Genomic DNA, 27,444 nt, shown 5'->3' on the forward strand with positions numbered 1-27,444 from the left:
AAATCCGCCCCTGCTAGTGCATGCATTTTTTTGTGAACTGCATATTGCTTTGATGACCTCTTTTCATCAAAAAACCTTTGTAATTCTTGTCCGAAATTATTTTCAGCTCCATATAACTTTTCAAAGATTATGCCCTTTCTTTTCGCATTCTGAATCTTCCTCAGTAACAGCATATTTCTTAAATAATCACGGAGTTACTAGACTTCAATTTGGTAGGGTTGATCAGAAACTCTGGATTATCTCTCAACCCTTCTGCCTTTCTCTATTATCAGTTGTTTTTCTTTTCATGTCCACAAATATGGTCATACATGTCCGATGGTATGGTCTTAGAGGTCAATATGTATGGTCATATATGTCCACAAAATTTTCACAAGTAGGACCACGTATGTCTATATGTATCGCCGTGTTTGCCCATTTGCTTGACCATGTAACTCGATAAATATGGCCACATAATGCCAAACTTATTAACATGTATGTACTTGAGTATGGCCATGTATGTCCATATGTAAAAGCGTTTATGTCCATAAGTATTTTTATAGATAAAACGATATATGTCCATGATCATATGTATGACCTTTTTTGTCCATATGTATGGCCATGTATGTGTCCATATGTAAGAAATTGTATCACTGTAAGTTGTAACTATTGCAACCTAGGTTTATATGTATGGCCATCTGTGTCTGTATGTATGACTATGTATGACTTTATGTTGGGCCATGATTTTCTATATGTATGGTCATGTATGTCTAAAATTAGGGCCAATTATGTATATTTAGAGCTCTGAGGAGTGGGAAGGAGGTTGCCATAAGTCCCCTGATGGAGTCCAACACCTTCTCAGTGCGACTGCAGCCCAAGGCAGAGTCAGGGGAGGTCATGTTGTCCGAGGACTTCCTGGAGCTATCAGTATTCAAACTAGACCTCAAGACAAGTTAGTACAACATTTGAGCCTCCTGTTCGCAAATGATTTGGCAAAAACTAGTTTTTGGAAACTCCGTGAAGATTACCCTTTCTTGATATGTTTTTTTTAACAAAAAAAAAACAAACTTTCAAACTTGATGATACTGATGCACTAACTGTTCAAATTTTGCTTCAAATTGGGCGTTATTTCTCGACCCAAGAAATCACTATGATCTTCGTGAACACGCCAACTAAAACTAATAATTTGCAAGGCTTAAGACAAGCGGAGCGTATCTAACGTATCTAATGAAATCGGATCAGGGTTTGGTTCATTTCAAACGGACGGTAATTGAATGAAATGACTGTAACACCACACCCGCATGGAACGCCCGGTACTATTGGTCAATTTGTTTTGTTTTCTTTCATCAATGAACAGAATTTTTTAAGCCTTTAAAATGTAATTCTGAAAACAAATTTATTTTTAGTATAAATCTTGGAAGCAAGAAGGTTATAAAACTGGCCGTTTGTTTCACCTCAAAAAATTTGACACAGTGAAGTATGAAAAAAGATTTTTATTAAAAAAAAAATTGAATTGTTTCTATTCCAGACACGAGTAAGCTGCAAATAGTCATCGACATGCTCGAAATAACATCAATCCGAGACAAGCGAAAACTAAAGTTCTGCATGAAAGAGTTCGCCATACCCTGCTCCTGCGTTGGAACTTACGCGGCTCTAAACACCTCCCCTATTAGCCCAATACAACCCGGTACCAACTGTCAGTTTCACAACGAAGGACTCAACAGATCAGTTTGCATACATTACGGTCGAAGATTTACAGACAAGTTTCTGTCTTTAATTTTCATGACGACTTCGGAATGCGAAAGATTTGTTCAGTTGGTTGAGAAGGTTGTTCAAATTGGTTCGCATACTGACTCGCTGCATTCGAATGTGAAGTTAAAAAGGGCGTTTCGAGACATGATTCAGAACTCCACAGTGCTCATTCAACATCATATGAAGTCTGGTAATGTCTCAGGTCAGACAGTGTTTCATAATTTTTTTAGATCCGACCTCTCTTGTCATTAGAATAGCTCAAAGACGAGACGTCACGCATAATTTTCAATCAGATGATCTTAAAAAGCATGTGAGCAATTGTCTCCTAGATCCCACTAGACAAGAAATCAGCGCAAGATTTCCAGTTTGTTAAGAACTTGTACAGTTACAGTTTAGTTTCAAGTTAGCTAAGTTCTCAAAGTTTGAATTTTTTTACAGATTGCTCAGGGTTTGAACAATTTAGCTGTCCAAGATGTTGCCACTAAACTTTTGTTATGGAACTTTTGTTTTTAAAACTTCGATAAAACTTTAAAAAAATGCAAAAAATTGTTTTTTATTGTGAAGGCCCAATTTAACTCGAAAGCCTAATTAACTGAAGGCCCACCCGCACTGGAGTTTCAGGGATAATAATTGATTATGTTGTCATTTTATAGTCAGTATCCATAAAATAACGAAGTAATCGATTAGAATCCATTAAAATGGATTATAATCCTATTTTTATATCAATCTAATCCATTATAATCGATTATAATCGATTGAAATGGATTTTTCGAGGGGTTATTGGCGAACTTTGCAAATTTTGCAAGTTATCTCATTTCCTGTTTAGGGCAGTTCCTACGGATTACGTTTCATAAACTTAAGTTTTTCACAAAAGATTTTTTACATTTAAATTTTTCTACTTTTTCAATTTGGCAGTTTAACATTTAAATTGTTTTTTTTTACCATTGCCATAGTAAAAATTACCATTCGCCCACTGCACGTACCCCGCCCACTAACTCTCTTTCCTCACTTGAATGAAGGGGATATTTAATTGGTTGAACACCTCCCCCCCCCCTACTTGGGTGTGCAATTAACTCCCCCCCCCCCCACTGTTTAGGCCACCGCCACTGTGTGTGGGGGGGGGGGGGGGCGGTTGCGGGTAACAGGAGGTGGTGGCGGTAAAGTAGGTGATGGGGCAGGGGAGGTGGTGGGGGTAAAACTTTTTTTTGACTTATTTAGGTTGAGGTTGAACATGTTTGTTCGGGTTATAAATTTGCAGAATGTTTCCAAATGTTTCAAAAGTTTAACTAGCTGTAAACAATTTTCTGCAGAAAAAAATTGACTTTCATGGACTTTTGTGGCCTAAAAATTCGATTATATTGTTAAAATAATCGATTATAATGGATTTTTAAAAACCGAAAATATTCGATTATAATCCCCTAAAAATCCATTTTCATGGTTGGATGGGCCATGAAAATCCATTATATGCGTTAAGTTTTTCGCCGATATAATCCAGTATAATCAATTATTTCACATGAATCTCCAGTGCGGGCTGTTTGTAACAGATTCGATCTTGCGTATTTCGCTTGCTTGGCGATGCGATTTTCTTGGTTATCTGCGCGGCTGTTATTTCCAATCAAAAGCAGTTTAATTATGTCTCGTCTGGTCCCAGCTTCGCCTCGACTTTACCTTGACAGGTTTTTCAATCCGAATTTAATTCTAACTTGGAAGAACCCTTGACAAGAAATTAGCGCATACTTTTTAGTTTGGTCGCTATCAATTATTATTGCTTCTCAGTTAAGCTTAGCAATCGATTATTGCAACTATGCACCTTCGTTCTAAGAGAGAGTTTTAAAGTCAAATTATTAAGTTGTTTTAAAGAAAAATCCACTCGAGTTGATAGTTTGAGCAAACGTTTTTGTCTTAAAATTGGTGTTAAAATTTGCACAGAAACCACATGTACAAATGTACAATACATTCGTGTTCCCAAAAATTTGTCAATGAATTCTGCAACAAATTATTCAATTTGGCAACCAATTGATTTCATACAAAAATCATTGATTTTTATGTAACCAATGGTTTTTGGAATCAGTTTGTTTTTGACCACCTCTGCTTACAAGAACAAATAGTTCCCCCCAATAAGTTTAGAGACAGTTTGGCATCAAGAACATCAGAATCAGAATATTTTCGATAGAAAAGAAAACAAAAAAGTTCCTTTGGTGATTTATGTGTTTTCCAGGAAGATCTCTTCAAGGGTCAATCCGCAAACTTGGAATCCAAATGAAAGTGTCTCCCATGAATTCGAAGTCGGTCCATAAAGGACGCATAGTGCCCTTCCGCGTGTACCCTCCCGATCCCACGGAGAGTGTAGAACAGGGCAAGATATTCATGGCAGACGTGAACAAAATGCCACTGTCGTTTGAAGAATATTCTGGAATAATCTCGACACTGCTTGATGAACAGAAACTGTTTGACATGAACAAACTCACTTTGCAGATTGGAGTTCAAAACATAAGGGACGCTTTCATGTAAACAATTTTTCAACACTTTTTGTAAATTTTTTCAAAAAATTGAGGAGGGAGGCAGCAAAAATTGTGAAGCGATTATCGAAATATTTTGTTACGTGTTTTTTGTAGAGTTAATGAAAAATGTATTAATCTGTGAGGTTTATGACAAAATTTTAGAGAATCTAAAACAAAAGACGCAAATCCGAGGAAAACAAAAGACGCACAACGTCACTTCTGCTTGGTTTCTTTCTTTGCCGCACAATTTTTTTTCTTTATCCATCCATTATCAATATTAATTTCACCAGGTCTAATTTATAATTCTTTAAAAAAGAATCTTACAGTGTTCTGAGGAATGAAATCAGGATTTGAGTTCTTGAATGTATTTGAAATTGTTGCAGGGACTCTAATGACATCAAGAACCACCCCCACTTCGACGCTGTGCACCACGACATGAGTCATCCCCTGACCAAATACTTCATAGCCTCCTCCCACAACACATATCTCACGGGGGACCAGCTGTTCAGTGACTCATCCCTCCACGCCTACGCCAGGGTGCTGGAGTTGGGGGGACGCTGCATTGAGTTAGACTGCTGGGACGGAAACGATGGGGAGCCACAGGTCAATTTTTTCATCTGTTTAAACGAGTAACATGAAAAAAATAATCTCTTATTTCTACTTTGAGAAAAACTTTTTCCAAAATATAAAATTACTATACAAAATTATACTAAACACTCATCAGACCTATGTTTTTGGACTATAGAGAAAACGAAAAAAGTCATAATTTATGCCCGCTGAGAGTCTACCCTTTGTCAAAAACCAAACAAAAACATAATTTATCATCCGCATTTTATTTATAAAATAACTCCGAGTTAAGTGAAAAGTGTCACTATTTTTCCTATGACACATTATTGCACACGTAAAAACGAATTTCTATGCTAAACTGAAGTTTTTGAAAAGTTTTCAGAAAAGTTGCGATATCTCGAAACCTAGAAATAGTTGGAAAGTCATTTTTTTTGGATTGAAATTGCAATTCGATACTATAGTCTGATAAAACCCAACAATAAGCTTAATGAAATATAAAAAATAGCTTAGCTATTTTTCTTCTTCATCCTACAAATTTTTCTGTTATTTTACATTTTTTTTTCGCTTTAGAAAACCCCAATAATCAAAAACTAGACAAAATTTGAATTGTCAATTTTTGATGTGAACTTTCGACTTCAATGGAAGTAGTTATGTTCGCGCTTAAATTAATGACGTCATTATAGCGCGAAAGTGAAAAAGCTAAAATTAGATTTGCTTAGACAAAAGGCCTCGAAAACTACTGGTTTGTTCGATTAAGGTCAGTTTGCCATCAAAAAGTTTATAGATTTTTGTGATTGTTGAAAAACCGTTTGATAACATGTTAACCGGAAGATGTTTGCCTTATTTTATATTATCTTTATATTGTCATATTATCTGTTTAAATTGCCGATAATTTACAGATGTTGAACCAGGTTTTTTAGATCTTACAGGATACGAGAGTGCGCCACATTTTGGTCCGCCGACCCGGACCGTATTCCGGACGATATTCCAGAGGACAATATTTCGGACCGTATTCTGGACGTTAGATATTCTGGACAGTATTCTGAACGATATCCCGGAAGATATTGCCAAAGACTCCCTGCAGTTAGACGAGACATCGACTCGGCCGCCAAGTAATTCGGATCTGGAGCTAGCGCAGCAGGAGTAGCCGGATCTGGAGCAGGAATCGGAAGCATCTTTGGATCTATGTTCATCGCCTACGCTAGGTACCCCTCAATGAAACAACAGTTGTTCTCATTTGCTATTCTGGGATTCGCCTTGTCCGAGGCTATGGGATTATTTTGTCTCCTGGTTGCATCCTTGATCTTGTTCACTTTGTGAGCGAAACTGGAGCGGATTATTACAACTAGATGCTGACACACAACAGTTGAACCACGAGCACATTTACTCGCAAGCTGGGACATAGATTAATTCACGAAACTCAAGGCTCTGAGCTGATCACTTAGTCGACTGATGCAGCACCACTAATTGACGATAAATTGTATCCATGTTACGAACTTGAAATTACTACTGTTAACGGAGACCTTTTCAGGTATCCTGATTGTGGATTGTGGACCCATTTTTTCTCGACACCCGAAGTTTCTGTGGAATTTGGATTCTACCGGTGAACGCCTCTACAAAACTTGTAAGACTAAAAAACCAAAACTTTATCCATCTGTGCTAACTTGCTGATCTGATGCTTTAAATTCTGATACGAAGTTTTTTGATGGCAAAATCGTAGCCCCCAATTTTTCTCGATACCAAAACCTGATCAGAAAATTTTCTGTGGGTTTAGGAAAAAACCGGCCTCATAAACCTTAATTACGTTTTCCTAACACCTTGTTTGTAAGCTCAACACCGTATCGAAAAAAAAGACCAAAAATTTTGAAAAAAAATAAATTGAAAATTTTTGATTTTATTTTCCAAAATTTTAAAGTTTTGCAAATTATTCAGCAAAGCGCCTAGTTTCATAATAATTTAATTTAAACGACCGAGTCGAGTTTTTTGCCCCAAGTTTTGGACTTTAAAAAAAAAAAATTCAAAATTTCGCAAACGCATCAGGTTATTGTTGGAACTTGAACCGTTGGGTGAAAACGTGGAAAAAATTTTCGGAAAAAAAATCGAAAAAAAAAAATTTTGGAAAATTTTCGGAAAAAATCCGAAATTTTCGAAAAAAAAAAAAAAAATTTCTGAAAAAACGCCGTGTTTATTCTTGAAACGTGAAGCAGCTAACTAAACTAGTTCAATTGGATAAAAGTAGCCGTAGTCGAGACCCGTAGCGTATTATTAAGCAATTCGTCTTACCTTTTGCTACAACCTTGTTAGCTCAGGGTGTTGGGGGAGGTCAGGTCGCGGTTTGCTTGATTCCCTCCCTCTTAAGTTGATTTAAATCACTAAATGTTCATACTAGCTGCTAGCTCGCTGCACCACGCTTTGAAAAAACTTTCCCCCGCTTCGCAAAAGCGTGTATCTCAATCGTGCTTAGCCATTCCCGGGTTAAGTTTCAACCATAACGCAGTGAACGTCCGTAAAACTTGTCAGTATCAACTTGATCACTATCTCTTAAAACGAACCGACATTGTTATTTGGCACGACGCTGTTAATAACTCTATTAGTCGACACCGTAGTAATAACTTTAACGCACTAACTCCTAACCAGCTTAAGAAGATTCTTTTAAACTATAAACGCAATATTTATGCAATCGTTTACTGTAAACGTGTAGGCACGGAAGATATATATAGTAAGTTGAAAGAGTCAGGTATATTAGTTATTAATATAGTAACAGACCTGATATCTAGAAGGAAGCAGAACCTCACTGAGTTAGGGCAAAATTACTTAGAACTACACCAGGATCCCTCTCTAGAACTGAAAACGTTTACGATCCTTAGGCGTTATAGCAAGAATTTGAAGTATATTATTTCAAAGAAAAATACTCCTAAGCCAGGAAAACGCAAGCGGCAAGCTAATCGAAACAGAAGAAATGCTGAGCAGCACTAGGAGTTAAATAAATTGCTTCTCTAAGGTGTGATATTGTTTAATGAGTCAGAATATAATTTATTAATACTAAATACAAGGTCTTAAATTAATTATTCCTTTTTTTTTCTCTCAAACTGAGCAGTTGAGCGGTTGAGTAGAAGTGAACAAGTTTAAAAGTAATCAAAATGACAGAACAAATTGAGTTAAAATATCGACGATTGATGAATGGTCGAACATCACTAGAAAATGAGCTTTCCGTAGTTCACAGTCGCATAACTGAGAGTTTAGAGGGACCAATTCGGAAAACAAAAATAAACGCCTTAATTGAATCTTGCAAGAGTATTCTCGAAAAAGCATTAGCTAAAAATGATGAACTTGTGATATTAGCTAATAAAACCGATAACCATAGCAAATTATTAACGGAGTTGGCTGCATGGTGGGATAGGATAGTTAAAGTTAACGATGAAGTAACTGGTAAGGCTCGCGCTCATATGGAATCTAATCAAGCTTCAGAGGTTTGCGTCAGTGAAACTAGTCGATCAAAAGTTTCATCAAAATCGGCAAAACCCGGGTCGAGTAAGCAAAGCTCAATGAAATCATTGACCCCCAGTGAGCGCCGCAAAGAGCTGCTCCTAGCGAAGATGAAGCGAGAAGAGTTGGAAAAACAACACGAAGCAACCTTAAGACTGAAACAACAGGAAGCCATCATCGAAGAGCAACAGCATCTGATTGAGATGGAACGAAAACAACAAGAAATTAAATTTGAAATTGACCGTAAAGAGCAAGAACATCGTTTACGAATCGAAAAAAGTCGGCTTGAAATGGAACTATTAAGCGAAGAAAATCGTATTAAAGTAGCTGAAGCAAAAATGGTTGAAACTGAATACCTCGAAGAGTCTGAAATAGATCAGCATCTTGAGCTGGCGTCTTCGGTTGATCGTCGTTCTGACAGGGTAAACGATTGGGTTGATCATGCATTAGAAAACCAAAAAGGACCCAAGGTAGTTCCGTCTTCTTCAAAGTTTGAAAACTGTATAAATATAGAAAGTGGTTCGCATCAACACAGAAATGTGTCCACAGCGGAAGCTTCACCTCGGCGATCGTTGCCGAATCGGACTTTTGATTGTGATCAACAATGTTATCCCTATCAACCAACCGTCTCCTTCAGCGATGGCGATGGAATCAAGCACGCTGTATCCACTAATCCTGAGCACGAAACGCAGTCGTTGCTTATTTCCAATAACGCTACACTTTGCAAAAACAATACATCATCATTTTTTAATCCAGCTGGAACAGCAGCTACCAATACTCCGGTATGCTGTTACTTCTCTGTACCTCATCCTTCGTCTTCCATTCAACATATCCCCGTCAACAACTTCAATAACGATTCCCGAGTTGTTGGAAACATGCCCACCATCTCCAATCAATACTCTGGATACACCCCCCATGCCATTGTGTCACAACCACCTGCAAATTTAATCTGCAGAAATCAAAACTTGCTATCACATAACGTGTATAGCAACCCTGCGTCAGTGAACAATGCGTTTAGCGGACAGTCTGCCGTTATTAGTCAGCCCAACTTGCCACTAATGTCGCAGTGGACACCCGCAGTCACCCAATGCATCACTGGGGTAACAAGTGATGGTAACACAAACCCATCAGTTGGTGTTTTTTCATCCGTAACGCCAATATCTCAGCAACAATTCCCCCACGTATCAAGTGGTGGTACCGTTTACTATGGGTTTCCCAATCACGACGCATCGGCTGAAAACACTTACATATATCAGCAGCAACCTTTTGCAGCTGATCCTAGCAACATATTGCCGTCGTTGCAACCAGTTCCCCAACCGCAAGCCGTGACACTGAATGACTTAGTCCAAGCTCTGTCAGTCTCAAAGAAGGATCCCCTTCCAGAATGGAAGCTGGCCCAGTACGATGGCAACCCGCTCCAATGGCACGAATGGTTTGGCCAATTTTGCAGTACTGTAGACGCAGCGTCCCTAAGCGATGATGTGAAGTTGACTTATTTAAAAACATTAGTCACGGGAAAAGCTAAGTCAGCCATAGCAGAGTTCGTATACAGTGGAAGAATGTATAAAGATGCTCTGAAAACTCTAGAAAGAAAGTTTGGCCAGCCACAAAACGTAATTACGGCCCACCTTGATAAGTTGTCCAGTTTCCCGCAGCTTCGAATGCACAACTCTGAGAACATCATTAGCTTCTCGATGACCATTTCAAGTCTAGTGGCTGTCTTTAGGTCTCTTGATTATGAAGAAGATTTGAAAAGCGTCTCTTTGTTAAATCAAGCTCTTTCGAAAATTCCACCAAACATGAGAGAATCGTGGTCACTTTTTGTCGTGAAACGTAATTGGTCACGCCCCAACCTAATTGACTTTAACAATTGGTTAAAAGATAAAGCAGAAGCTCATGAGCAAATGAAAAATATGCCTGGAAAGCCCAAAGTCGAAGAGCCATCCAAAACTAAAGCTGTAACGAGAGTTTTTGCCTCGACAAGTACAGTTGAGAAAAAGTTTGAATATCCTTCTTGTATCCTCTGCAAGGGGAAACATGCCTTGTGGAAGTGTTCTGTGTTTAAGGAGAAAACTCCAACACAACGTGCGAAATTCTCTGCGGAAAACAAATTGTGCTTCTCCTGCTTACAAGGGAACCACGCATTCCGGCAATGTCCCAGAGCAAAGAAATGCACCAAACCAGGTTGCACTAGCACCCATAGTGTACTTCTCCATGGGGCTTAACGTGTTTTTCCTAGTCGAAAACCGGACGAAAATGATAGCCATACAAGACCCAACGCTCGTCAACCAAGATCTAATGCAGAGCCGGATAAAGCGAGCACAAACGCTGATCGAAAATCATTCAGCAAGAATATACCAAACGCAAGTTCGAATCATGCAGACATTAATCCCGTTCCGTTGGATGTAAGTTGCGCAATCTCGAACGACCAATCATCAATCATAACATCGAAAGGGTTACTGCCCATAATCAAGCTCCAAGTTTCCACCGATTTCCAGAGTGCTGATTGTTAACCATTGTGTGACTCAGCATCTAGTCATTCCTGGATATCGGCTAATTTAGTCAAATGTCTGAATCTCTCAGGAAGAGATTTGGATCTCACAGTAAATGGTATTAACACAACGACTGTTGTTAAAACGAAACAAGTTCAGATGAAGGTATCTTCTAACTTCGATGGATTCGAATACATATTCGAATTAACCGCATTTGTCAAGGATGAACTTAAAGTCGGTACCGATACCGTCAACATCCCTGCATTACAGAGCAAGTATCCGTACCTTGCTCCAATCAAACCAATTGTGTATAGCTACGGCGATTTAGACTTAATAATTGGTCAAGACTCCTTCCATGCTATTCGGCCTGAGGAGTATTTCAAGAGTGAGGCCGATCCAAACACATCGCCCGTCGCGGTTCGCCTTCCAATAGGCTGGGTCTTGAGCGGCCCAATGCCGACATCTACTTGTTTCAAGTGCAATACGGATGATACCGAACTAGCTTGTCAAATCAAACGCTGGTATGAAATAGAGTCATACGGAGCCTACAAACAGGTCGATTCCCGTTCAGCCGAAGACAAAAGGGCGGCTAAAATACTTGATTCCTCCACCGTCCACGATGGATCAAGATACGCTGTAGGTATGCTTTGGGCAGAAGAATCTATCATGTTACCAGACAATTACTATTCCTCATTGGTTCAGTTAAAATCGTTGGAAAAACGTTTAGCGAAAGATCCTCACTTAAGGGATCAATACTCAAAAACTATCGAAGATGATTTGAGTAAAGGATACGTGATTCAAGTTCCTCCCCATAATTTTTCGAACCGCAGCATACGCGAGTGGTATCTTCCTCACCATCCCGTGGTGAACCCAAACAAACCTGGTAAAGTGAGGCGTGTCCTTAACGGAGCGTCTAAATTCCACGGTACGTCATTGAACAAATCGTTGCTAGTAGGACCCGACCTACTGCAAAACCTTGTGTTCGTTCTCCTCCGTTTTCGTCAACATCATTTGGCCGTACCGGCTGACATTGAAGGGATGTTCCTACAAGTCGGCGTCCTTCCAGAGGACCAACCATCTCTTCGTTTTCTGTGGCGGGAGGACCCCACAGCCGATGTGGTTGTACACCAGTACACCAGACATATCTTTGGAGCGAGAGATTCGCCAACGTGTGCAAATTATGCATTGCAACGGACTGCAATGGATAATCAGGCGATGTTCCCTGACGCAGCATCCGCAGTTCTAGAGAAACTTTATATGGACGACTACCTTGACTCCTTTGAGGACCCTGATGTTGCATTTAAAATGAGTCAAGAGTTGATTACTCTGTTAGCTCTAGGTGGTTTTAAATTAACTAAATTCATAAGTAACGTAACTAAAATTAATAAAAAGTTAAACCCGCCCCAAAGCGCGCCGCAACAGGAAAGTAAAAATATTGTAACTTGTGGGGATAAGTCTTCTCATGTTCTTGGGCTGAAGTGGGACCATATTGACGACACTTTGGTCGTAAGCCGTGGTGTCAACCGTGAACTTAAAAATTCGATAACACAGCGAACAGTGTTAAGTTTTGTTTCTTCCGTTTTCGACCCCATAGGTCTCGTAGCGCCCTATACCGTAAGAGCCCGATTATTGTTGAGAGAAATCTGGCGCATTCATGGTCAACAATGGGATGATCAGCTACCCGTTGATATCAAGACAAAATTTCTTGCCTGGCACTCTGGTTTGCCATCTCTAGGGAAAATGAGTATAAAGCGCAGCTACTTCTCCGCACCAGTCGATTGGGTTGAGTTACACATGTTCGGTGACAGCTCAGAAGAAGTTTTTTGTGCTGTAGCTTTTCTTCGCGCCCGTGTGAAAACTTCACTCGAAACACAAGTTGCCTTCGTCTTTGGAAAAGCAAGAGTGGCGCCCATGAAAGCGCTTTCCATCCCGAAGCTTGAACTGCAGGCCGCGTTACTCGCTACCCGCTTGAAGGAAGATGTCCTCAAAGCTCTAACTATTCCTGTGTCAAACACGTTCATGTGGACTGACAGCACCACTGTGCTCCAGTGGTTAAACTCAGGTAGTAAGCAACCCACGTTCGTGGCAAACCGGATTGGAGAGATTCTAGAAAGTACGACCGTTGATCAGTGGTTTCATGTCTTAAGTGGAGACAACCCTGCTGATACGGGAACCAGAGGAATCTCAGCGGAGTCCTTAAAAACAAGCAGCTGGGTGAACGGACCAAGTCTGCTGAAAAGTGGCGAGTGGCGTCTCAAGCCGAGCATAAAAATACTTAAGAAAATCCGCCTGGCTGGTCCCGCTTGTGACCTTAATGAAGATTTACAGCAGCCTCTAATTTTCAAACGTTGCACAAAAACAAAAACAACCCATTTTATTTGCATGGGAAAAGTTCAGCTCGTTTCGTAAACTCCAGCGAGTGGTTGCCTTCATGCTCAGACTTAGTCCGAAACACCGGCACTACCGCACTAAAGTCAAGGAAATAACCAATCCGGTTGAATTAGAAACCGCCAAACAACGACTTTTGTTGATTTCCCAAAAGGAATCTTTTGAAGCGGAATATTTACTCTTGTCCTGCAACAAAACCGTCAAAAAGTCTAGTCGTATTGCACAGTATGCACCGTTTATGGGTCCTGCATTCCTCATTCGTTCAACTGGGCGAATTCGCCGCCTAGTTGAAACTGAATATGACACAATACACCCCATAATCCTTGATGGAAGGCATTCTTTGGTGAAATTGTTCGTAAGTGATATTCATTATCGCTATCAGCACCAGTTCTTAGACTACCTGCGAGCTGTAATTCACTTAGAGTTCGCAATCTTGAACCTTCGCTCTTTATTGAAGTCCATTGAAGTCCACTGCCTTATTTGTAGGAAGCGCAAAGCCAAAACTGTCACACCTATGATGGCAGAGCTTCCAGTTGAAAGGCTTGGTTACCGCCAGCCTCCCTTCACAAACTGTGGTGTTGATTACTTTGGACCCTTTTACGTCTCAATCAGGAGGAGTTCTGAAAAACGATGGTGCTTCCTTTTTACATGTATGACCACCAGAGCTGTACATATTGAGATTGTCTCATCCATGGACACGAGTTCGTGTGTAATGGGAATCGAAAGATTCATTGGCCGTCGCGGCACTCCATCAGTCATTTGATCTGATAACGGCACCAATTTTGTGGGAGCCGAGAAAGAACTCTTAAATTGTATTCAGTCGTGGAACGATCAAGCACCCCCAGAGCTGGCGAAAAAGGGTATTAAGTGGAAATTTAACCCCCCGGCAGCCCCGCATCACGGTGGTTCTTGGGAACGTCTCGTTCGGTGTTGTAAAAGGGTATTCTACGCAATAATAGGAAGTAGAAAGCTCACTCCCGAAGTCCTTGAAACAACTTTCTGTCTTGTAGAACAATCACTGAACGTTCGACCTATAACATCAGTAAGTGCAAGTCCGGATGGTTTCGAGGTGTTAACTCCTAATCATTTTTTGTTAGGCCGAAATGGTACTAGCTTTCCTTCTCTCTCTTTCCAGGAGCACTTCGACCATCGAAAGCAATATATCCGAGCGCAAAGCTACGCCAACGCAATTTGGAGTCGTTGGCTGCGAGATTATGTGCCAGCGCTGAATAAACGCAGTAAGTGGCACTCCGATAGTGACGTTATTTTAAAAACAGGGGATTTAGTGTGGATTGTTGACGAACGCAACCCAAGGGGACACTACCCTCTGGCTCGTATAAAACTCGACCGGCCGTAAAACTCGCACCCGTTTTTGCTCCTTTGGGCGCGGAAGATGTTCGCGCTTAAATTAATGACGTCATTATAGCGCGAAAGTGAAAAAGCTAAAATTAGATTTGCTTAGACAAAAGGCCTTGAAAACTACTGGTTTGTTCGATTAAGGTCAGTTTGCCATCAAAATGTTTATAGATTTTTGTGATTGTTGAAAAACCGTTTGATAACATGTTAACCGGAAGATGTTTGCCTTATTTTATATTATCTTTATATTTTCATATTATCTGTTTAAATTGCCGATAATTTACAGATGTTGAACCAGGTTTTTTAGATCTTACAGGATACGAGAGTGCGCCACAAGTTAGCTAACAACCCGCGAAGAAAAAGAAATAGCAAAATCAATTTCCAAAATTTTTAAGATTTTGTTAAAAGTTGCAACAATATCTGAGAAACTAGAAGAAAATGGAAAGTCCTATTTTCATGCTAGAACCGCAACTCAAAATGGGTTTTCTGATAGCACCAAATCAATGGTTCTATTACGCAAAACAATTTAGAATTGAAAGATAAATGGGTTAGATTCGAGTTGCCCAATGAGTATGTTTCCTTAATTCTGTGCACGAAATTGCATGTTTGATGCATACCAATTTTTCCAAGATTTTCTGGAAATAACTTGCTTGTTTTCACTCAGTCTGACTTACAGGCTGATTTAACTTTATTTCTGAAAAATTTCATTTCTGCAAAATTTCATTTCTGCAAAACCTCTTTAATATCCCTTGAAAAATTTTGAAAGGTTTGATTGTTCAAGCAACAAGCAAGTCAAAGCAGAAAGCAAATTTTCACTTGAATGTTTCAAAGTCTCTTTTAATGTTTTAGGTCTACCACGGATACACAATGACGAGTAAGATCAAGTTCTATGACATCGTCCAAGTGATTCGCGAGTACTCATTCAGGACCTCTGAATTCCCTGTCATTCTGTCGATCGAGAACCATTGCAGTCTACCACAGCAGAGACGACTGGCCAGCATTTTGAAGGTAACTTGAGAACAATCAACTTTTCAGCCCATTACCTTTCCAAGCTTACAATGAGTAATCATTATTTTAATAAACTTTAAATAACAAATTTTACCATGAATAGCATTATGAGTATTTTAAAAGGCAAGAAAAGAGTGAAAAAATAATTCGATTTTAGATTACTCCTATTTTTAAAGGCACAAATTTTAAGAAAAACTCCTCGCTTTATTTTACCCGCTGAAACGATGATTTTCTTCAATGAGACTCAAAGCCTAGGCGATTTGTATCCTAACAGCTAACTTACATATGTAATCCCTTTTGAAGGACGTCCTGAAGAATTCGTTGGTGACTGAGCCATTGAGTGGGGTCGAGGGCGTGCCCAGTCCGAGACAGCTGGCCAATAAGGTGTTGATTAAGCACAAGAAGTTGAAGGAAGGCGCGGACGAGACGAGCGAGAATGCAGACTGTGCCGAGCAGGCGTTTGTGTGGAGTGGCGTGCTCAAGTTCTACGACTACGGTTAGTGCAGTTTAATTCTGATTATTTATGATTGCTTATAATAAAAGTTTTGTTCACACCTGAGCGAAAATATAAAGATGGGATCTACCAGCAAAGAGTTTTATGAATCAAAGTTTTTGGAAGTATCATCAGTGTTTAAAAAGTGGTATTCCGTAAAGAGCTGAAAAGTTCGTATTTTTTCCTTCTCTCGTAGATAATTCATCTTAAAAGGGCAGTTTTCTTACCCAGATTCATCACGAAAACCCATCGTTCACTCTTAGGTATTTTGAAACATCTGCGCTAAATTAAACAATATTTTGTAGCAGAAACCATTGAGCCAATTACCAAATAAGGGATTATAAAAGAAGGGGATTTTGACCATACTGAACTTTGCTGGGTTCCTTCACGTTGGATAGATTTTTCCAAATTAAGTAAAGTGACACTAAGTATCACTTTACTTAATTTGGAAAAATGGACTGTGCTGTAAAAATGTGACTTTAAAGCGAGTTGTTGTCTACTATTCGAAATTTACCACTTTACTCAATCCTCAGAGTTTTCAAAATTGAATTTCTGAAATCCTTGCTACCATAAAAACGACATTGTGTTTTATATAATAATAATAATTTTGTTTTTAAACCTGAAACTTATTACCGAACATTTTATGAAATTGTACGTTTATGATTTAATTCGGCTTGTTAGAAATACCAAAAAGGCATCATAGCGTGTCGGGTGGCATTTCCGTAGTCCCTCGAGTTTTTTCGCCCTCAGGGTATATCATTAGGCTCTAAGTTACAAAATACTATTTTTCAAGGAAGGAAAGAACTACTCGAGCATTATGCGACTCTAACAGATACACTATTCATGTGGGAGATCGGAACACACGCAGAACTGTCCGCCGATTCCGACTCTCACGACACCGAACTCGCCTCCGACACTCTCTACTGGGACGACATTTACATTCCGAACTGCGCTCGTACCAAAGCCGAGCAGTTGCTACGAGACCTGAGGGCGAATTGCAATGTGTTTCTGATACGAGACAGTTCGAGTCAGGCGTTCACCATTTCATTCTCGGTGACCAATCAGAATGAAGCGAATAACAATCGCACCATACATCACGTGCCAGTGTACCAGGAGGAAATGACGGGGAGATATTTTCTTCATGAGTAAGTTTTTCTTCAGCTCAAGTTTCATCTTAAAAATATCCATATTCTGAAAACTAAGCTCTCATACTAGTTTTAGTTGCAACACAAATAGGTGATAAGGTTTATTAGAAAATATTCATTAAAGGTTTCCCAAGTTAATGAACCACAATCAGTCATTTTTGTGGTAGAAAGGGTAAATTTTACAAATTTTGTTTGAACAAAGTTTGCAAGTTTAGAAAAAACTCATTTTCATTCTTGAATGCATATTTTGGAAAAGCCGACAATTTTTTTGTTCTTGAAAATTCAACTCGGAGAAAAAGGACTAACTGCTGTAATAAATAGTGATTCAATACTCGGCTAAAATGTTCTTCTAATTGGGTGCCTTGCTTCCACTTTGGTCGCTGTACTTCTCTCATAATTGCCTATAAACCTCACTGTTTGGATCAAACCCGTCTCCTTGTCATTCACCAAAATCTTTGGAGGGCTTTATAACATCGTTTTTATTGCAAACTAATTCGAGAGAGTGTGATTTCAGCCAGAACATGTTTGTCTCTCTGACTGAGCTGGCGAAGAACTACATGGACTCGCCCTTCATGAGTGCGGACAAGAGGGAGTTCCTTCTAGGGAGACCCTACGCACACTTCATCACCACCCACTCCACATTCCACCCCACCTGCTCCAAGACAGAGGCAGAGAAGATACTCAAGTCCTGCTGCCAGGGTAAGCACCAGTTAAACCAGGCACAACTTATAATTATAGTGCCAAAAAACTGTTGAATGGCTTTGACTAGAACTTAATTGGCCAAAAAACGGTGCATTTTAGGCTAATTTATTTTTATGACACGTTTTCTACGCACTGATAAAAAGGAAATTTGATTTCAGTTACAACTTAAAACTATGGTAATTGACTTTTTGACAATTTTAACGCACTTAAAAAAGCGTTCAACGCACTTAAGTTTTAGTTTATACCAGCTTTTTAATGGTCTCGAGCAAATTAATTGGCCAAAAAACGGTGCTTCTCAAATTAATTGATTTTTATGACCCAGTATTTAAATATTGAAAAAAAAAAGAAAAAAAAGTTTTCACTTACAGCATTGGTCTCTTCAGCCATTTTTCGAAAAAACTTTTGACACAGCAAACTTTTGACAATATTGGTTGTCTTGAATAACTTAAATGACCAAAAACGGTGTTTTTAGGTTAACTAAGTTTTACGGCACAATTGTTACTCACAGAAACATAGAAAATTGATTTGAGTTACAACCTCTAATTATAGTTAATTGGCCGAAAAACGGTACTTTTCTTGTAAATTGATTTATATGATCCAGTTTTTAGGCGCTGAAAATAGAAAAACAGACTTATATTTGTTCAAACTTTAAGAAAACGGAAAAATTATGCATGTAGTGATTTTAATTGACAACCAATTTAAACACCATTTGAAAATGTTTGCTGCCGCGAGCGCAATCATAGAAAAAAATTCATTTTTGATGGTTTTGTTCCAACTTTCGAAGAAAACGGAATATTTATGCTCGGTGTGGTTTTTTATTCAGGCAATTTTCACCGATCAAAATAATAATTTTCAACAGAAATCTTTTATACCCCAATAAAGATATCGACTTCTTGAGTTCAAATAAAAAAGATGTTTCACCTCCGATTGTTTTTGTAAAGTTCTGGGGGTTTGAAAATTTCTAAATTTGCCATGTTCTGAACTAAATTATGCGTTTATTCACAATGCTGAAGCGTAACGCAAATTATTTATGAGTAGCGAATTATCCCACACAACGAAATAATTCCAAATTGAATTAAGGCTGTCTAATTGGTCGAGATTTACAAAAAATATATATTCAATGTAAAGAAAAAATTATTTGCAAAAACTTTTTGCATCTTTGAACTTTTGAATTCCCATATGCCATTAAATACCTCCAAAAGCTAAAATTAAAAATATAAATAAAGGGCAGTCGGAACATTCAGGGCTTTGCCCTGATATACGAGCAGTCTTGATATAGTTTTATGGGAGTTTTGAAGTGACTAGTTTGGTCATTTTGGGATAAATAACGCTCGATAAGTTGCGTCTAAGCGAGATTAAATCAATCCAAATGAACTCAGGCAAATATTTGGTCTTTTTATCAAAAAGACAGGCTAAATATATATCCTTTTCTTATAAAATGAAGAAATAATACAAAAAATTAGGACAGCCGGTTACTGTGCAAGTGGCACAGAATGTTCCGACCATAGTCTCCAAAAAACGAAGCATTTTTTTCCAATTAGTGTAGTTTTTCCAGCGTGGTATGATAAAAAGATATAACGTATAACTATATTTTGGGCATATTCGACCATCATATTAATATAGGCAACCAGGACAACAGTTTTTGAAGAGATTTACAAAAAATAATCAATTTTAACACACTTTTGAATTCCCATATGCCATTAAATACCTCCAAAAACTAAAACTAAGAACGAAAGTCAATTTAAAGTTAAGCACAATTTAGCTATTATAAAGGGCCTAAATTCAGCATAAAGAAGCGTGCTCGCTCGATTTACTCGCTCGAATTTAGACGGAAAATCAAAAATTCAAACCGGTTTTCCTTGACACTGGTAAAACTTTTCCAGAATAATTTAATGTGGTTTCAATCACAATGAATAGGCCTTAATATGATTTTTCACTGAACTCTCTCAGATGATTATTTGTGGTAGTTGATTTTGCGTTGAAAAAAAAAAACTAAAACACACTCGAATACACAGTTTCTCCTCATTTTTCAAATATTGCGGAGCACTAATGATTTTTTTCAATTTTAAATTAGCCTTAAAAAGCAGTCAGAACATTCAGGGTTTCGTCCTGATATACGAGCAGTCTTGTTATAGTTAATATCCTATTGCTGACAATATCCCGGACCTTGAACAACTAAATTTGACAAAAACTGTTTTTCTTATGATAATTTTCACAGCAGTTGTACGTACTGAAAAAAAAAAAGCGAAACCATTTTTGACCTCTAAATGAACAGTTTGAAGTTAACCAATTGTGTTCAGATTTGTTGACCGAGTAAATATTGGCATTAATTTGGAATTATTCGCTAATCACTAAGTGCTGAATCAAGATTCCGATTTTCATTTTTTTTTCAAATTTCTCGGTTCAAATAACCCTGAGTGACTATGAAGTTGCGGTATCACGAAACAATCAATTGACTGGTTTTTAATTAACTAGATGCACAAAAAACTATTAGTTTTCAATTTTATTTTAACTTATATATTTTTAAGCAGTTTAGCTAAGTTTAGACTTTTTTCACGAGGGAAACAACCAACATATAAGCTGTTGAATACCGCGTTTGTGCCCTTGACTAGGCTATTTTCTTAATTTTTTTGGTTACTGTTTTGCACTGCCTGCACTCAGTAAAAAAAAAATAATAGATAATAATGGAAATTTCAAAAAAAAAGATTATGATCGATTAAAAATGGATTATAATGTTACTATTTTTCGAAAACAATAAAACCCATTATAATCTATTATAACCGATTATAATCAATTATTTTTTGAAAAGATTTATTTCTGAAATTTTATTGAATTACAATCCATTTTAATTGATTATAATCCTTTTTTATTCGAAAAACGTCATCGCTTCATTTCGTTTTATTTTTGTTTTGTTTTGTGTGCTTTTCAGTTGGTTTCTTCTCTTACTGTTTACTGTTTACTGTTTATTTTCTTACTGTTTACTGCAAGGACGGATTTAGAGGGGGGCTGACGCCTTTTTTTAGGGATTCGACCCCCTGCCTACCCAAAGGGTTCCCCTTTTGTACTGTTTTGAGATATCCATATTTGGTGACGGACCCTTTAGCCTTTGGCGCTAAAAACTAATTTTGAGGGGAGCGCGCGCCAAAAAAAGCGCGGCGCACAAAATTTGGCCAAAACAGGGTCTTTTAAAAGCTTTGGGAGAGATCGGAAAATTAATTTGGTCGACCTAAAAAAAGGTCGATAAAATTTTTAGAAATTTTATGAAAATCCACCTCCACTCTTCGAGAAAATCTCATATCCGCCCCTGGTTTACTGATTTCTTACTTCGTTCTGATTTATACTGTATTTTCGTGCAGAATAGCTAAATTATAATCCATTGTGTTTCATTTTTCTTGACAGATAATATTTTGATAGAAAAAGGGGGATTATAATCTATTATAATAGATTATAATAGATTATAAGAGATTTTCGGAAAAAATATAATCAACTATAATTAATTATAACTTATTATATATTATTAAATTGTCACCAGAAATGTTATCATTATAATTGATTATAAATCGTTTAAATATCTAAAACTGGCGCTTATAATTAAATATAAGTTTGCTAAAAGTACTATTATAATTATAATAAAATCGATTATTTTCTTTTTTTACTGAGTGCGGGTGGTCAATGTAACCTCAACATCAAGCAACGCGATTGGACCATGGTGGGCCGCGATCCACCGGCCTTTCGGCAAATGGTTTCGATGTGCAAAAATTGTAACAATGCTTGGTTTGTGTTCAGACGGTGCTTTCATGTTCCGACCAAAAACAAATCCGAATAACCCGCTCTCCAATCTCCTCACAGCCACATCTCCAATGAGCCCCCTCGCAACACCAACTCAGTCGCCAATGAAAGCCAATGGGAACAGAGAAGGGGTCATTTTGGGGTCGAATGACCCTACTTCGTCAGTGGGCAGCTGCAAATACGCCTTGTCCTTTTCGGTCAAGCCGGACGCTGACTCTGAAGATATCATCACTTATCATACTGATCTAGGTAAGCTAGGACGTTTATTGAAACTAGATTGAAAAGTTTTTAACCGATTTTAATAATTGAGCGCTGTTTTCATGTAAGATAATAGTCAAAATTTTGACTCAAATTATTTAAATTTTTGATGTTTTTAGGCATCTAGTTTTTAGTTAAGGTGAAGTTTTGATTTAAAGACACTTATGAGACACCTGAAAACGGGCCTTGTTGGCTTAATGGTGTTCTCCCAAACGATTCTAATTTGTATTTATAAATTTTTATAAATAACTTTGTAACTAGATATCGTTTGGAAACAATTTATTATGATTATTATTGTTGGGAAAAACTATTTTTTTGTCAAAACTCATTTCTGCTCTTTTCACAAAATGATAGTGACTAAAAAATCAATTTTCTGTATCCCTGGTATCATCAGTTTTTCGATGTGCACGTTCAGAAATGGCAGAAGATCTCTCAGTCACTCTCGGTTCGGAGACCTACCGCTCCATCAACGACTTCCTGAGACACTACTCACACCATGCGATATACAGACAGACCAAACTAGTTCACCCTGTGAGTCGCCACTACGCCACCAGTCGGAAGAAGATAGACCAGCTGAGACAAGTCAGTCTGTACTGTCCGTCCGAGTACCTCGACACTAACATCATGCAGTCGGCTGTCGTCGGAAAGGTGTGATATCTTTTCACGGCCAATCATAACTTTCGTATAAGTTGATTGAATCAGTGTTATAAATGAACTTTTGCGAACCACCAGCAGACAAAAAAGAGATTTTTTAAACATAAAACTGAAAAATATGATGCAAAAAGCGCTTTTGATTGTTTTAATTACGAAAAGACCTTAATAATAAACATTGTGATCATTTATATTCAAATCTGTATGAACTTATTTCTTGAAAGAAAAATTGCCGTGTTCTTTCGTAAAGAGCAAAATTTTGTCCCTCTTTTTTTTAGCAAAAAATATTTGTTCCGCCTCAAATTAGCCGATTTTAGCCGAACACTTGATAATCTCCTACCATTTGTTTCAAATGACGTGAGCGAGTGAAAACGGTTGTTTGTTCATCCAGAATGAAGTGGGAGTTAATTTACTATTCATTAATTTCTGCACTTCTTTGTCTGTGCTAGGTGAAGCGGACCCTGTCTCTGCCAGTGGCGTCTGAGGAGGTGGACTTGAATGCGAACAACCACCCCTCCCCAGTGTCAGAGACGGAGGCACAAGTCACCACCGGAGAGATCGTGGTCAACGTCACCAAACATGACCAATGTCAGTTAACACTATTCACGCTGTAGAAACTGAATTAAGTTATTCCTCGAACAATTTCTTTTTTGAATTGATGGAATCAATTCTAGCAATATTTTACGAATTTTTTTAAAAATTGTTCGCATGATTAAATGTTTTTTTTTGGAAAAAAAGATCAAATGAGTTCTTGGAAATAAAATTTGTTAACATTTCACAAAGAATGATTAAAAATCAAAAGAGTAACTATAAAACTAAATTTATAAAAAATCCTTCGTGAATGCGCTAAAAAATTAGTCCTCCTTAAATTGAACGTCTCTTAACTCCCTTCTGCCATATTTCAAATAGCATGTTTCACATTGCATGTTTCAAATTCACGCTAATCGCAATGTTTCAAATGCACCAAATATACAACTTTCGCAGACCGGATAACTTTTATTAAGACCGGATGAGACCTTTATTAGCTTCGCATCGCTTCAAGCATCTATGCAGAAGCTTACTTTACTCCTCTGTATGTATGAACTGTCCTACATGTGAATCATTTCTATTTTCTAGATGAGAACTGGTTCTGTGGTCTGCTGCATAGGACGGGTGAGAAGGTGTATGTTCACAGGAGGGACTTGGAACTGTTCGAGTGGAATGCAGAACAGTTCAGCTTCGAGAACTTCTTCCGCAACAGAGTGCCACTTGGTAGCTACTTCCTTATTTCACAATTATTTGACAGCTTCTTAAGACACATTTTGATCAGTTTTCAAATCATAAGTGAGGTCAACATTTGGAATCTGCATTTTTCAGGAGTTATTTTGTTCAGAAATTAGCACCAAAAGCTTTTTCTGGGCATAGCAACGGTTTGCCACAAGCCAAAATTTTCGAAGGTATTCCAAGACATTTTTCTTTGGAAAGCTTTCTTTTTTTTAAAAAAAAGGCTTCCTTATCTTGCGAGGTTTTCTTTAAGAATTCTTTTAGACATCTTTTTGAAAAAAGAATGAAAGGAGAACGGTTTCAATGCCTCGGAGTCAATCTTAATTCAAAAGATTTTAAAATAAGGTAGATCTTCAAGATGAGAAACTGGCAATGATAAAAGATGATGTTTAGTTGGCGCTAAAATAGAGATGGGGTCCTCCTTTTACGGCCCAGAAGTCATCTTAGGCTACGATCAGAGTCGATACTTCCGGCTACGAACCACCAGCAGTATCGTCAACAACACCACTTCCGATCAGCCACAAGAACTGACCATTGTCTGCGACAACACTACTGAAGCTGCAAATCTATTCGATATTTTCCAAAACTGCATAAAATGCGCCGGTGATAAAAACCGAAGTGCGCTCGAGTTACAAAAGAAAGTTGGAATTGCGAAAGAGTTAAGCGATCTGGTAGTCTATTTTCAGTCAAATAACTACAGTCAAAGATGTGGCAATTCCAAGGTTATAAGTGAAAGTTCTTCCATGATGTTCTCGTCTATGAAATCTTCGTTAGTTCAGACATCATTGAGTTCGTTCAGTCCCCAGAATGTGAATGGTGAGATTACGCAACAGATGACGCAACCTGAAGTGTTTTCATTTGAAGAGACAAAACTGGATAAAATCATAAAAGTAAGCATCATTTTACAACACTTGCCCATTTAGGGGGGGGGGGGGGGGGAGGGGTATGGCAGAAGGTAGAGCTTGTAAGTAGCTAAAGGTAGAGCTTGTAAAATCAATTTAGACGACCTAAAAAAGTCGTCTAAGATTTTGCCTGCCGAGAAAAATCTAGAAACGCAATTGTTTCAAAATCAGATTTTTGAAACGTACTTTTGAAACTCACATCCTTATCAATAAAGGAACCTTTGATTTGAAACTGATATTGAACAAAAGTCAACAAAAAAAAACTACCGGAAAAACTGAGACCGATTTAATGTTCACTACTTAAAACACCAAAACTGCATAAGTCTGCCGAGTAAAGCTGCAATGTGACTATAATTCAAAATGTTTTTAAATGGTCTGAAGAATTTTTTACAGTTAATTTTGATCATTTTCGTTTTTTCAACAAATTTTTAAGAAGCAATGAACGCAGACTATTATATAGGCCGTGATGAGTTTTTTCAAGAAAGTCTTAAAATGCTCTAATAACAAAAGAAGTGCATTCATACTTACAAATGCACATAATAGTAAACCTTAAGTATGTGTACACTTTTTGGGTTCAAACTCAGGTCCATTTGCTAGATGGTAACTAAAATGAACTCTCCATTTATGAAAGCTGAATTGGCGCAAAACAACATAACCGTTTTCTAGTTTCGAAGGTGTAATTCAGCTCTAAGACTTCCCAGCAGAAAAAAAACTTTTTCTATTAATCCAGTTTTCTCAAATCTTTTTTCGCGCTCTTTTCCAGCTGTCTGTTCGCTGTTATACACAATACTAATTTATAAAGTTGCTTTTTTGATCTGGAAGAAATTCAGTTATTTATAACTTTGATCAAATATTTGTTACTTCTTAAAATTATTAATCGGTATTTTGTCTAAAGTTCGATCAGATACATCCTTACTTTCAAATATCGCTGTTTTTCTTTAGGATTCATACGATGACTTTGCCTCAACTGTGAGCAACACCTTCTTTGTGCGAGTCTACCCCCGTGCCCAGCGGATCAGCAGTTCCAACTTTGACCCCTCCCCCTTCTGGAGTGCGGGGGTGCAACTGGTGGCCCTGAACTACCAAACGGGGGACAAGTTCATGCAAGTCAATCAGGCACTGTTTAGAACTAACGGCAACTGCGGCTACTATTTGAAGCCAGAGAGTGTGAGATGTAGTGGGAGCAGCATCATTCGAGGTGGGTTTTTCAAGTAAAACTTTTAAACCCATAACGTGTGGCATTGTGGCGCTCAGGTAGTGATGGTGCCCAGCAATCATATGATTGCTGGTTCAAATCGCACGTGCGCTGCAATTGGTAAGGTGAGCTCTTGTAAGTAAGCCATAGCGTACTATGGGCGCTGGTTATATGCGCTCTTCGTCAACCTTAAATAATTAACCTTCGGGTTGACTAAAAAAATATAGATGGGCTTCAAAAACAACAAAGTGATTTTCACAAAAAGACTAGTATTTAATCTTTGAAACAGTTGATGACATTAACAAAAGTATACAGCTGTGAGTACAAGATGGAAATTAAGAAGAACACTTTAACCATACTTTCACAAAACTACAATTAAAAGATGTAATCCTTTAACGTTTTCTATTCAAATTCATGTCAGGTAAACTAACAGCATTGTGTTTATAAAGCACAGAATTAAAGGCTACTGGCAAACTTAGGCTAAAATGTTTTCGTTTAGATTCACCCGTTCCGATTCGACGAGGGAGCAAGAAGTCACGAGGCTGTGAAATTAGTGTGGAAGTTCTAGCAGCCCGCAACCTCCCTAACATAGCCAACGCAATAGTCATTCCAATAGTCGAAGTCGAAATTTTCCCCCAAAACCAATCCAAACGGTTCGAAGCTTTCAAGGCCAGCAAGCGGTTAAACGGATTGACCCCTATCTGGAAAAACGCCAGTGTGTTCTGGTCTGTTCAGAGCGCCGAACTCTCATTTCTACGATTCACTCTTTACCACAAAGATATAATATTAGACTTAGATCCAACATTTGTAGCTCAAGCGACTATTCCGCTAACAAGTGTGCGAAACGGCATTCGTTGTGTGCAGTTGGAAAACGAGTTCTCGGTTCCGATTCCTCTCGCAAAATTACTCGTGTATGTGAATGTTGACTGGAAACGATGCCCGACGTCCTTCGATCCAAGCTCGTCGCCTATTTCGAATTCAAGGACTTGTTTGCTGTTAAACTGCGACGAATACTCTTCAGATTCAGATAAATCGTCGCCTCAGAGTGGCAATACTTTGAAACAAGAAAACGGAAAGAGCAAAAAACTGTTCCCGAAGAAGAAATGAAATTTTCAATGAAGGTTTATAATGGCAAATATTTCAATTTAAATTAGATTTAGAAATTTTTTGCAGGCGCTAAAATGATTAGGAAACAAAAGTAGTCGGCCTCTGTGCAAGTATCGCAGAAGATATCACCAGTTTTGTTGCAAAAAAAATTTTAAAATGAAGGAAGGACTGAAAGTGAGCTTTAAAAAAACGTTTGACTTTATAAGCGCATTATAAATGAACTTTCAAGGCGTTCACGGTTTTAAAATCAATGAAGATGACGTTTTGACCCAGTCTTGTCTACAGAGCAAAACTTCAAAATATATTTTTTTTCAACACTCATTTCCTTGAAATTTTATAACTTCGATCGAATTACGACTGGTAGATTTCTTTAAATGATAAATGAATCCATACATTCTGAATTAAGAACTTAA

At 38.1% G+C, this 27,444-nt stretch overlaps 1 protein-coding gene across 10 annotated transcripts in view; it reads left to right on the plus strand.

Moving 5' to 3' along the window:
* LOC134840057 (1-phosphatidylinositol 4,5-bisphosphate phosphodiesterase gamma-2-like) overlaps positions 1-27,074 on the plus strand; it is a 72,257-nt gene extending 45,183 nt beyond the window's left edge. For all 10 annotated transcript variants that reach the window (XM_063855708.1, XM_063855699.1, XM_063855703.1 and 7 more), the window contains 15 exons: positions 777-928; positions 1,505-1,930; positions 3,947-4,235; positions 4,613-4,832; positions 15,368-15,526; positions 15,830-16,022; positions 16,813-17,164; positions 17,679-17,863; positions 21,653-21,904; positions 22,329-22,561; positions 23,014-23,152; positions 23,681-23,815; positions 24,221-24,717; positions 25,672-25,927; positions 26,424-27,074. In XM_063855708.1, coding sequence (XP_063711778.1) covers positions 817-928; positions 1,505-1,930; positions 3,947-4,235; positions 4,613-4,832; positions 15,368-15,526; positions 15,830-16,022; positions 16,813-17,164; positions 17,679-17,863; positions 21,653-21,904; positions 22,329-22,561; positions 23,014-23,152; positions 23,681-23,815; positions 24,221-24,717; positions 25,672-25,927; positions 26,424-27,031 — 4,056 coding nt within the window. In that variant the 5' untranslated portion in view covers positions 777-816 and the 3' untranslated portion in view covers positions 27,032-27,074. The remainder of the gene's footprint in view (positions 1-776; positions 929-1,504; positions 1,931-3,946; positions 4,236-4,612; positions 4,833-15,367; positions 15,527-15,829; positions 16,023-16,812; positions 17,165-17,678; positions 17,864-21,652; positions 21,905-22,328; positions 22,562-23,013; positions 23,153-23,680; positions 23,816-24,220; positions 24,718-25,671; positions 25,928-26,423) is intronic.
* Positions 27,075-27,444: the final 370 nt, after the last annotated feature.

This window comes from Symsagittifera roscoffensis, chromosome 2 (genome assembly GCF_963678635.1).
Source record: "Symsagittifera roscoffensis chromosome 2, txSymRosc1.1, whole genome shotgun sequence".
NCBI lineage: Eukaryota > Metazoa > Xenacoelomorpha > Acoela > Convolutidae > Symsagittifera > Symsagittifera roscoffensis.